Source organism: Nymphaea colorata, chromosome 1 (assembly GCF_008831285.2).
Source record: "Nymphaea colorata isolate Beijing-Zhang1983 chromosome 1, ASM883128v2, whole genome shotgun sequence".
Lineage (NCBI taxonomy): Eukaryota > Viridiplantae > Streptophyta > Magnoliopsida > Nymphaeales > Nymphaeaceae > Nymphaea > Nymphaea colorata.
The window spans coordinates 25861858-25874720 of NC_045138.2; the positions used below are offsets into that span (position 1 = coordinate 25861858).

The window sequence follows — 12863 nt, forward strand, 5'->3', positions numbered from 1 at the left end:
ATGTTGTATTCTAATAGAGTTGCCCGTTACCTCAAATTGCTTCCAGCCATGGTAATGGATCACAGGAAAGCCAAGTAATAATTACTTGAACTGTAACATAAAAAAAATAATGGTGTTTTAATGAGATCTAGTATTTGCTATCCTCCAGTTTATATTCTTCATTTTTATTCGTTGCTTATCCTTTCCCAATTGCTTTTAGTGTGTTCGTAGTGCATACTAGCAACACCAACCATACAAAAGCATATTTTTCATGAATATTTGCAACTATCTGCAGATATGCTATGAGTTGTTCAGCAAATGATTTGAAGAGAGTCCAACTCAGTTGAAGACACGGGTCTTGGTTCAATACAATTCAAGATATAGGTCTTTATATTGATATTGATTTCCTTTTCTCCTGAACCAATTGAAAGAGAACTTGACAGTATTGCATCTGGCCTCTTCTCTTTTGCTCAAAGCTCTCAAATCCAAAGGAGACCTATAGTGTTCTGAAAAAACTTTTAACGATAGCTTCGGGTCTCAAATTAGAGGCTGATCTGAAATCCCTTTCGTGTGAGATCAACAGAATAAACAAACACCCAATTTCACCACTGTAAAAATGAGGATTTGACATCCTCAGTATGTCTTATATCATAGAGAAATGCATACAAGCTGTAGACCTCATGTCAGCTAGTTGCCTTAAGAACAAAGTAAGGAAAACTGGAATGAAGCATCTACTCAATTAAAGTTAAGATCCCTCAAGATAAAACTAATTGAAGAAAGCAAACATGAGAAAAAGGAGATACAACACAAGCTCCTTAGTCCTCCTTGTCAGGTTTGGTCTCCTTGACCAAACCAGTCGTGGCTTCGCTGCTTGATCCAGCTTGTCTGCTTGAAGGGGCTTCATCCTTGTCAAATCCGCCTATGCTTCGAATCAGCATCACAATAACCACGATAAAGATGATTAAGTAAACGGTATTGATGCTGATTAATGAATTTATATAACCAATGAATGAAGGGCCAGCGAAGGTCTTCTTGACAATTCTTCCCTCCCTATATCCTTCAAGAAAACGACTTATTTGAGATCCATGATCCTCATCAACAAGACTTTCAGAACCCTCAACCTGTATGCAAACATCCAACAGAAATCAATCTCCCATCCAGGAACCAAAATCACTTACCCGTTCCAATAGAAGAACACAGACCAGTTCAAGCTTCTAAATCTAACCTGTGACCCATGTCACACAACTTTAATTATTACAGAAAGAATTGCAGCTAGGATATTGTCATTTTTCTATTGTGTGTTCATCGCATGAAGTTTATGATGATACTGCATTCTAATGGCATTTAAAGGCACTTAAGCAGTCCAGAGGGACAGATGAAAAATTGCACACTGGAATACAAATGACAGAACATGAAAATGGATCTTATAAATGATTGCATGTAGAAGGCAAGGTAGCACATTATCAAGAAGAGCTAGTTTACTAAGCATGTGTCACCGTTGCATTATCAAGAAAAGCTAGTTTACTAAGCATGTGTCACCGTTGCATTGTGGACAATTACCAAATATGTACATGGATGCATGCTAAGCTCACATTTTAGTGGACAATTTATCAGAACGGAAAGCTTCCCGATCAATGGTGACGAACCTGCTGTACAACAGAAAGATTGTTGAAGAATAGATGTGGTTTGCAGACGAGCACATGAAGCACCAGTTAGGAAGCTAATGAATACAATCATAGGGCAAACTTAAGTGGCTACTGAAATCAAAAGCTATTGCAACCTAAACACAGAAGCCACTAAACATACAGATAAAATAGATAAGTGAAGAAACGTGATTTAGAAAATATGACAATATGACATCAATAGACAACTGTCTCACAAAAGATGGCAGCAAAATTAGACATAAAACAGGAAATGCATAAACAGCCAACTTGTCCGCTTAACATTAGACAAGAAGACGCATAGAATACTAGTTTACTGACGATCCCCAATGCGCATCGCTTAACCTGTGACAAAAAGGAGCAATGCTCTTCATAACGTTTTGAAGGAAATCAATTGCAATTGCTATCGGATGTCTCCAGTCAAAATATGTGAGAGAATTACAATTGCAGGATAATAAACTAAGCAAAAAACTAGAAAAACATCACTCAGAAAGAAAAAAAGAATGTTAATGTTCACTTTCTGCAACAACCTTTTTAATTTATCCTTTTTTTTTTTTGAATTAGCTCACAATTCTTCCACAAGTGCAAACAAGTTTTTTTTATGAAAAAGACAGACGATTCTTATGGTTGGTGTGAATTGCTTTAAAGGTTACCGAATTGCAGGTATATCAAATAGTACACAAGCAAAAAAAAATTGCAGTAGCCCACTTCAAGTACAATGCAACAAGACATGATAACAGGTAATGGATATATGTCCCTATCTTCAGAATAAAGACAAACTATGAAACAACCTTTACTCTTATATCATACTTACGGAATAATATTCTTCCTTGCCATCCCAGACAACCATTCTCGGTAAGCTTGTCCACCTGTTGACATCAAATGCTTCAACAAAACCTTCCCATTGCTCCCACCCCACATAGGCAAATATAAGATCACGATTTGCAGATGCAGCAGCCCTCAACATCTTGATTAATTTAATAGAATTATCTTCAGAGTCATCCTTCATAATGGTCAAAACTATCTTCCTGTCATCATCTTTTAGCAGCTTAATGGTGTCAAAATTCAAGGATAGGCAGAGGGGGAGGAGACTCTGTTTGATGTAATCCTCCAAGAACTTATCTAGAAATGACGGAAAAGAAAGTCCGAATCAGCAATAAGTAAATTGCTTATCTCGTAATCATTACAAAAATGCATTAGCATTTAGGAACCAGTGCAACTAATTCTAAGGCATTCCTTTGGAGGTAGGCCTCAACAGTAACATGTGCTGATTCTTGAAGCAGGTTTGACAATAACATGAACTGATTCTTGAAACAGGTCACCAAAAGATGAGCAAGAAGGAGGCTATAGCATGCACATGCACATGTTCGAATAAAACATTCTTGAAACAAGTCTCTAAATATGAGTGAAACTGAGGTCACACAGCACGTGAAGCCAAGATAAACGTGAATATGTAGAACATTTTAAATGCAAAAAAAAAGAATACCAAAATAGTTCAACGGACAGCAAAACAAATCCTTACCTTCAAAGGGCCCATAGAATACTCCCATCTCATTATATTTAGGATGAAGGGAAACCAAAGCCGGGACCTTATCAAAATCGTACTTTACCATAACATCCTCCGAGAAATTCTTAGCAATGGAAAACCAGGCTTTTTTCTTGTATTTCATGGAAAATCCTTCTATTAGTGATTCATTGAGCCCAAAGCCAACGAATATAGGGAAGTATGTCCCAGCTGCTTCAACAAAATTGCTGATATCATCATCAGATTGAAGAATTGAAATATCCAGTGCCACAAACTTCTTCAGGATACGCACAAGCAACTCTGACTGGCGTGGACCAGTATACTCCATTGGCACACCATGAATAAAAAGCTTGAGAGTTGGAAACCCACTGCATTAAAAGAAAACCTTTTAGATACAGTCATGCCTGTGCTCAATGTAATCACTAAAATAATGCAAAACACAGTCCCTCAAAGCAGGAAAATTCATTGATAACACAAAATCCAAAAAAAGGTCTGGAACACAAACAAGAAACTATTTTAATATGGAAAACAGCTGAAAACAGTAGTGAAGCAATAGGTCTGAAAAGCACCATACTCGACATCAAATTTTGAAGCAAGATTTCTGTATTTGTCAGCATTTACTTTAGCAACTGCAATTGGTCTCTCCAAGCCTGCTAATATTGGTGCAGCAGCATCTAACTGCCAAAAGGACAATAGAAGCATCAGTTTTAAGGAAAGAAAAAGATACACATCGACAAAAGAAAGTCAAGATATATATACAGTTATACACCAGACAGAAACATACAGTAAGCAATAGAAAGAACAGGTACCAAAATGAACTGAAAATGGAGTGTAGGACAACTATTCCCAGCAATGCATAGCAAAAACCATAAAACACTTTTGGAACTACAACAATCCAGGCAGTAAATAAAATATGAACCAGAAAGACAAACGGATTTCTCCAATATGTAGTGGAATCAAAAGAAAAAAATTGACCATAAATTGTTAGGTAAAGAATTCATAGCCATTATGTGGAGGACGTGTAAAGTTGATCTATTTAAATTCTAAAAATTCTATGAACTTAGGAAAAGAGAAAATAGTTAGATTCTCACTTCTCACCATTTTATTTTCTAGCTCCATTAGGTCATCATGACAAAGAACATGTAACTTCTCAAGTCAGCGCTCATTTGATGGATGCATTGGATTATATTAGCAACCAGCTGCTTATAACAATTAAAGCATCTTAATGAGCTCATCTACATCCACCAAGTCCAGGTGGCTGGGGTGGCATCCACAGGTGCATATCTATTTGTAATTTGAGCTAGAAAATTAGTTGAGTAATTCTCTTAACTCCATCAGAGTGCATTTGTTGTTTGAGTAAAAACTTGGTTTGGTAACAGACATATAAGGCCTATATAAATGCTCAAGTAAATATATGTGAGACATATTGTGTGTGCCTCATGTCTAGGGTGATAAAGTAAGGAACCTAGTAACCTTGGGGGTTACTAATACATGATGTGGGTAACTTAAAGCATGTTGCTGTTTAAGTACCTTCTTTAGAAGTTTGAAAGAAATCCAAGAAAAATTCTAGAGTTTTGTTCTAATTGCTCTCTTGCATATCTGCTGTTCAGCAAGACCTAGATCACAGTTTACCAACGCTTGTTCCAACTCTTACACTGCATATGGTTACTATAAAAACATTGAGATGATCAACATATATTTTTGAATTCTGCAACCAATGCCCTTCTAAAACATTAAACTAATCATGCCCCATAAATGTTCAATTGCCCTTCCTTTATTTAGAGTCTTGGAACTTGTAGAAGCAGGTTTAATCAACCATGTAGTGTTCCTAAGTCCTAACAATGTAAAGTTATGTTCCATCAAAGCCACCACCTAAAAGCAACCAGAGGTTAAATTCTGGAACAATTTGTTCAAAGGACAACTTCGTAGTGATTTTGTATTTGCTTCGTAGTAAAAGTATAATAGCCTGTTCTCTTCCTAAGAAAACCTCCGACTTTTTCTCTTTATGATTTCAGTTTCCTGCTTGCAAGTTTCCCAGTTTGGATTAAAATCCATGCTATTTGCAAAGTTATTCGCTGAGTGTACCTTACTGTACACGCACATAAACCTTGATCCTGGTTCAAGATGGACCGCGTAAGCATGCTTTACCCGAGCAATTTAGATATGATAAATGATAGCATTTTTTGCAGAAGAAATTAGAACCATAGACATGGATTATCAGGGACGTACTTATAAAACAGATTTCACAACCTACCAAGGTTATGGACCAGATTTGCTGATTTGGCTTAGCTAAAAGGAGATATTATATTTATATATATATATATATATATATATATATATATATATATATATATATATATATATATATATATATATATATTCGTACAATTTACGTAAACAGGTTGCTCCAGGAAATTGAAAACACACAAAAGGGGAAACGATATAAGACCATAAGGTCTAAGGTGCCACTGAAACAAATCAAAACTAATTATTAATTCTAAAGAACCTAAAGAATATGCAGTAGATGTTAGAGACAAGAACAATGAAGCAAGTCAAAGAAGTCGCACAGGAAAAAATTATCATTGGATGCCGAAGTTCTTCGAATTTAAAGTTACAATCCTTAAAGTTACAATACAGATGGAAAGAGGGGCTTTTAGGGATCTCAATTTGCCCCAATCCCTTCTCCTTTCACTCGCAGATCAAGATCGAAAAAACACGAGAAAGAAAAACCAAAATTCATCAACTCAGGGTACTAAAAGCAGAAGGGCCAATGAGTTGTAGATAGTTTATTTTCGTCTAAAGAGAGGGAGAGATGTGACCTCTGGGGAGAGCCGTTTGCAATGGCCACACCACGGGGCGTAGAAATCGACGAAGACGTAGTCCAAAGAAGAGATGGCGGAGTCGAAATTGGATTCATCGAGTTCTAAAACACTACCATCTATCTTGAACTGATCGGAAGCGCGGAGAGCAATCAACTGCAGAGCACCAACCACGACGAAGGTAACCCACGTGAAAGAAGAATAAGAAGAAGAAGGACCCATGATCAAACCCAACCTCCCTATATGCCGCTGCCGTTCTCACGAGAAACCCAACATCCGCAAAGATCAAAATAATCAATGACTCTGCTCCTTTCTCTTCTTCCTCTTTCTTCTCTGACAGCGCCCGCTCGCTCTGGGTGAAGTTCTCTGGGATGAAGAAAGACGTCAAGTTTGATGGAAGTGCGTTTATATGGTAGGAGAAGTAGCAGCGTCGATTGTATAACTGATCGATTTGGTAACGCTGCAATCACCCTATTCAGAACGAGAGTTGGTGTTTTTAGAGGGATGCTGAGAAGAAAGCTTGACCGAAGGTCACAGGGTCATAGAACTCGGTTCGGTGAACTATGTAACAAGCGTAATCTTATACTGCAAATAAGATGCAAACCGCTAACACGTAACTTTGCCGTTTCCTAGTATATATATATATAGAAAATGCAAGAAGAAAGGTTTACTTTCATTTATTCTCATTCTTTTCATTTTTCTCCCCTCTGCCACTTAGATATTAAAATCATTCATTTAAGTGCATTTAATGCATAGTTTAAGCTAAGACACTTAGTTTAAGTAGCCAGATGATACAGAAGACTACTGACCTTAATGTCAATTTCTTACGAGCAAGCCAACTATAATTCTTCATTTTATTGAGAACTGCAGTTTGCATTGCTCCAATTTGGTGATTTAGGTTAAATTTGCAAAATTCCCTTTTTAAATATAATATATATAAAATGATTTTAATAAATTAAAATAGAAAAAGAATGAGTCCAAAATGGAGTGTAATTGAAGGATTCTTACGTAACATCGAACTCATTTTGTTCAAGAGGTAACTATGAAAGATGCTAACCGTAGCTAACGAAGCAGAAGGTATTCTTAAGAGGTGCAACCAATAGAAATGAATTTGTAACTTTGTGGAGCAGCGAATTTGTCAATTTGCCGGCATCTGACGGATGAATTGGTAGAAGCATGTTCCTTCTCTATTGATTACATATTAAAATCAGAAATCATGAAGCATGTCAAGTGTGCAACTACGACGTGTTTTATTAACTATATGAACGTCATCTATGCGGCTGATTGTAAAAGACAAGAACCAACCATCCCCTGAATTGTTTCCATATCTTCCTTCCGTTTTGTTCTTCCGGAAAACTAATTTATTATGAAATGGCATGAAATATTTTCTTGACAATCTGTTGCCATCATTAGTTGCATGGTATGGTATCGATCACTCCTGCACTGCGTTAGTACAAATGCAAGTCCATGCACGAGTATGAAAAGTACAACATAAACATTTTCTATAATCGTCGACGGGATGTGGACAGGTACATATTCCTCCATGCATTAACTTTCACCAACCTTCCTTCATTTTGATACAGACAATAACACTCAATTTGAGATGCTTATGTCATAACATTTCCCTGCACCAAACTAAGGATTTGAAGCAATATAGTCTACTGTACGAAACTTGGCCATCTTCTTCTCCATGGCCCCCGCCCTTGGCTCGCTTCGCTTTCAGTTCAAGCTCTACCCGCGGCCTTCCTCACTTGTTTGCCCTTCACCCCTCTCAATTACTCTGTCTGCCCTTGCTCAATCTGCTTCACAAATAGTATCCTGAAATTTTGACATGAAGATACCTGTAGCTTGAAGATTCATAATCTACAACTAGGATGGTTTTTCTCTGTTAATATGGAAGCAACAGGTGGAGTTAGTAGAGGAAAACCTTGCTTGTTTTGTGTGTTTAGAGTTACATTAGATAAAGCAATTTGTCGTCACGATCTAACATATTTACATTTGTCATCTATTAAGAGTTTCACCAACCCAAGAAATGTCAGTGAAGAGTAGCGAAATTTGAGATGGCTCGACCTGACCACATATTTTAGGTGCCTAATCCTTCTCAACAGCTATTCCTACAACTCATTGATGCAATTAGACAAGGACAGTAACATTTTCAGACACAAGGAATGAGTAGTAAATTGGGCGAGACTTCTCTGAAATTTATAGCCTTCAAGAATCCTTATGTTTTCAGAACATCCATGAACGTGATCTGCATCTGAACTGGTCTTCTCACTAGCTCAGTTTTCAAATTTCAAATTCCTTTTACGGGGTTCAATTATTGTCTTACCTTTAGTTACCATTCCAATTCCATAGGTTTTTGATTCAACACATCCGAAATAAGTAATGGACAACTTCAAATGAATTTCAAAGGAAAGTAAGTTCGTATAACAGATATTGCTGAAACAATCTTCAGAGCCAATGTTAAACATTGTTTCCATGTGTGCATTGCCTCTAGGGATTTGAAAGAGTACTCTCGAAGAGATGCGACTCAAAAACCTTGAAATTATTTTCACTCACAATGAATACAGATTGTTCTGCAATAGATTCTTCATATAAGAACTTCTCAATCTTCCACACCACCAGGGAGAAGCTTTCCAGCTGTTTGGGATCTCAAGCTCACGGTACCAAAATTTCTGACTGCAGCAGGAATCACCCTTGATGGAGACAAGACTTCAGCAAAAGAGAGGTTGTATGAGTCTGTTCCAAGGCGGCTTTGCAGCCATCCTCTACTACCAGAGAATCCATCAGCCAGGACCCAACAGTTCTTGAAACCGAGCCCAGTTAACAATTTTGCCACGGCTTTCGAATTGTCAGAATACCTGCACAGTAAACATTAATGCTGAAAAAACTTCAGTGCCTGAGTTATCATTTTTATTAAGTTTACAGGAAACAAAGAAAATGACAGGAACGGTGAAAAACCCAAGCTACAAAAGTCAATACAGAAGAAGTAGGAAAGCCTGTGATGTGCTGAAAATTAAAGAAGAAACAAGTCACTGTATTTCAATATCTCATGGAGGAGCTTTCCTATTAAAGGTAAACCAAGTTCGTAAGAGGCTGCATTTCACAAAGGATTTGTTTAATAGAGGCTTTCTCTGTCAAGATTTCTAAAAACTTAACTTCCATAAGAAAAATCTCGTAACACAAATGCTTTGAGTTCAACTAGCAGAAAAAGTCAAGAATTTTGTGCTAATAAAAGCTTAACATAAATAACAGTCACCCACGAGTCCATGATCACAATGTTTGATCCTTTGTTAACTCGTTTGAGATATGAGATCTTTAGAGCAGCTATTTCAGCTTCCACCTTCTTTGAATTTCTCACAATGTTTCGAATATTACTTGGAAGTTCTTCCAAACTGCGAAAGAAGAATGACAGAAACCATAAACAAGTTCAAGCATCATTATTTGAGCTTCAGTTATTAAAACATCAAGGTACGTGATTACTAGATAGAAGTCACTCACGGTACAGAGATGAGTTTGTTCTTAGCACTAGATGGTAAGCGAGGAATTCCAGCTTTGTTTTTGTCCTTCTCTGAGCGTATGTCTATCAGAAGATGATCTTGTGAGCAGACGAGATCAAGTGCTTGAGCAGGACTGAGGTCACCTTCAAAGATTAAGCAACATCACGGATATCTTAGCTCTCAAAGAAATGTTGAGAAAAGAGTAGACACCGTAAAGGATCGGAAAAACAGTCTCATAAATGCAAATTTTGAACCCGCCAATCCACATATTTGTAGTTCTCCTATAGAAAATAGTGAGATTAGGACTTGAACAACTAAGTCTGCTGATAGGCCCATGTTCAGGTAAATGGGTTAAGAGATAACAGTATGCTGACCATATTTGAGGACACATATATCTTTCATTTGAGTTACTAGGGAAAGTGCAGTGATCAGTATTTTGTAGCCCAAATTAGGCATCTAGGCCTAATTACAGCCAATAGAAACAAGTAACAAGCCCAAGGAGTCAACAATTGTTAGATGGGTGCCTTTTCCTAAATTAAAAAGTGATCCAGTTGCTTTAGCACTGGAATAAACTGGAAGAATCAGCGCGTCAAGAGCACCTCCTGAACAGCACTCAGAATTTGCAAGGCATTGCCTGCAATAATGTAGCAAATGACTTGCTGCTTGTACTCTGCTTACCTGCCGGTCTTTCAGTTTGCATTTCTATCTAATACATCCCATAGAGAAGTGCTTTGTTGGCATGTGCTACTAAATACCTTTCCAAGGATTGTCATGATGCATCACATGAATAACCCTAGGGCTGTATCCCAAGATCATATAGCTAAACAGGTCCCTGCATCTAAAGAATTAATTGTTTCATTAACATCTTGATTTCCAAAACTTTAATTATCTATTCATACGATGCTTTCCCAGCCGGACTCACTTGTCACTCTCTTGGGAAAATCATGTAAATAAATGGTACCATATGACTAAAAGGAAAAGCTTCATCGTTCATCAACTTACTTCACGAACTTTGCATCCTAAAAGATTTTGATTGATAAGGACAACCAAACCTAAAATATGGGCTTTGAACTGAAATAGACAATTCAGACAGGAAAAACTGCTTTCAATGAGAACACGAACTCAATACAATGTTGTAATTGACATTAATAGTAATTTTCCATGAGTGTGCTTCCACCATGGAGAATTGCATTTACTTGCACATGTATGTGTATGATTGTGCATGTAAGCGTGTGCATTATATTTGTAATACCTTTATAACCACGAAGACTGTATGAAATTGCAGACCCAATTGGAGGAAGAATGAAGGATGTGAGAAGGACAGCTCCAGCCGCTGCTACGATTGTTGTTGGATCAGATGAAGACAGTGTCTCCACCGTTGTGGAAGCAATGGGTTTTACCTGCTCAAGAACTTGGCCTGTTTGTTCTGCTGCATCGCCAGCAGTTTCAGCCATGGTCTGCATTCATAATGTCCTTAATTATAGAACTTGCAAAAGATCGAAAGTTAAAGACCTTAAGCTAATATCTGCAATAATCAGCTCCAACAGACTGACATTTTTGCAGAGTATCAACTACGTTGACGCCTAAATTATAACTTGCTTATTCAATTCAATCGTCACATATGAAATTCTATCGACCCCGATTCATTACAACGTCCTGCAAGGCAATAAATTAAACATTTCATTTATATTTTGGCGCCTGGTGCCATTGCAAATAGATGAAAACTGCCGACATGGAAACAAGTAAAATCTTGCAACTCTACAAACATCTGGTCAGCCTCAAAGATTCACTTAAGCAAACCAGTCCACAAATCAGATCAGTCAGTAATAACACAAGCTAGAAAGAAAAGGAATGACCTTGGCCGCACTGAGAACTGGCTCTGGATCAAAACCAGCATCCTGCAAAGCGGAGCCAGCCTGCTTTGCGGCTTCAGAAATGGCAGGTGAAGCTATTCGGATTGCCTCATCACTGGCCTTCTGAATCAAAGGAAGGGCTACATCAACCCCTGGCTTAACAATCTTTAGGAAACCATCGACAAGATCCTTCGACACCGTAATTGCCGTCGAAGCAGTCTCCTGCGCTTGCTCCACTGCATTCTCCACCTAAACAAGACAATTGATCACTCTCAACTTTGCTCATCAGCCCTAATCACCATCATATATCGTTTTCAAAGTACCATTTAGATATTTAGCGTTCCCGGAAAGTATCCGAAGCTTATATTCAATTCTCTATTCTTAAAACGAATTTGGTATGACCACATAAGCAAGTCGGCTACTACACAGAGTAGGTAAAAGAGCTTTTCCAATAAATAGCAACATACTGAACTTCTAGCGAGACAGAGAAGAGTGGGGGTGGAGAAAGTGGAGGAAGGAACCTTGGTGAGGGAAGTTACAATGTCGTCCTTCGTGAGTGCAATAGCATTGGGTACAGAAACAGCGGCAAGAAGAGCGTGAGATGATGCAGAGATGGCAGCTAACTTCGAGAATTTGTTGGACCGGTGGAGAATGGGAGTAGCAGTGTTGATGCTGGGGTGGATGGAGGGAGTGGAGGAGGGCTTGGATGGCTGGAAAGAAGCTATAGTTGGAGGTACTGCTGCTGCGGTTACTGCGCGGAAGGCCATGGCAACCACTGTCTAAGAAGAAGCCCACCACGCAATGACTCGCCAACCTTCCCTCTCCTGCAAATCAACTCAGTCACTCTCTCCCTCGCTCGAATGGTTGAAGGAACGATGGTTTTGATTCGAAATGGGTGGTGGGGAGTGACAGATCGGACTCTCAGATACGAGGGGCGATCTGCTGCGACCACTATATCGATGACACGTGTCATTTGGCGTGGGCCCTTCTCGATAGCAGAAGCTCACGGCGCCTCACCTTTTGGGCTTTCATGATCGAGTAGACGATGGAGGAAAAGTTTCCGCTGGTGTTTGTCTCTCTTGCCTTTGACGAACTTTTCTTGAATTTCGTTCGAGTTCTTTTCATTGTTTTAGCTCCATTTTTAGACCAATCGGATATACGCTCACCGTTCAACTAATTACACCCCTTCGTTCCTGCTGATCAAACATCACCTAGGAGTTATTTCGAAGGCATGTTTATTAGGTGTTTGGTAATAAAAACGTTATGTTATTGGAACATATGTCCTTAAAATGCATGCTTCAAAAACATTCATTATTGTTCTGAAAAGCATGATGCAATTAATGTTGTTTCAATTAAACACTGAACATGAACTAGACTACATTTTCTAGAAAAAAAAAACAAGATATTCCTGGAACATGTATTCTGAGAAACATATTCCATGGACACAAAATGTTTATTTTATTAAACACCTTCTTAAGATGTCAAACCAAGATTCAACCTACCTAGCCAACATCTAGGCAGACCTT

At 38.2% G+C, this 12863-nt stretch overlaps 2 protein-coding genes across 2 annotated transcripts; both read right to left on the reverse strand.

The window, feature by feature from the left end:
- Nucleotides 1-590: 590 nt before the first annotated feature.
- LOC116245743 (protein disulfide isomerase-like 5-2) lies at nucleotides 591-6563 on the reverse strand. Its single transcript, XM_031617267.2, has 5 exons — nucleotides 5985-6563; nucleotides 3740-3843; nucleotides 3163-3533; nucleotides 2455-2762; nucleotides 591-1100 (listed from the first exon to the last, which is right to left on the reverse strand). The coding sequence occupies exons 1-5, from the start codon at nucleotides 6204-6206 to the stop codon at nucleotides 795-797; spliced, it is 1311 nt and encodes a 436-aa protein (XP_031473127.1). The 5' UTR covers nucleotides 6207-6563; the 3' UTR covers nucleotides 591-794.
- Nucleotides 6564-8384: 1821 nt separating this feature from the next.
- Nucleotides 8385-12214, reverse strand: LOC116246150 (calcium sensing receptor, chloroplastic). The gene is made up of 6 exons (XM_031617872.2): nucleotides 11859-12214; nucleotides 11341-11586; nucleotides 10737-10941; nucleotides 9486-9627; nucleotides 9248-9379; nucleotides 8385-8845 (listed from the first exon to the last, which is right to left on the reverse strand). The coding sequence occupies exons 1-6, from the start codon at nucleotides 12102-12104 to the stop codon at nucleotides 8590-8592; spliced, it is 1227 nt and encodes a 408-aa protein (XP_031473732.1). The 5' UTR covers nucleotides 12105-12214; the 3' UTR covers nucleotides 8385-8589.
- Between the last annotated feature and the right edge of the window lie 649 nt (nucleotides 12215-12863).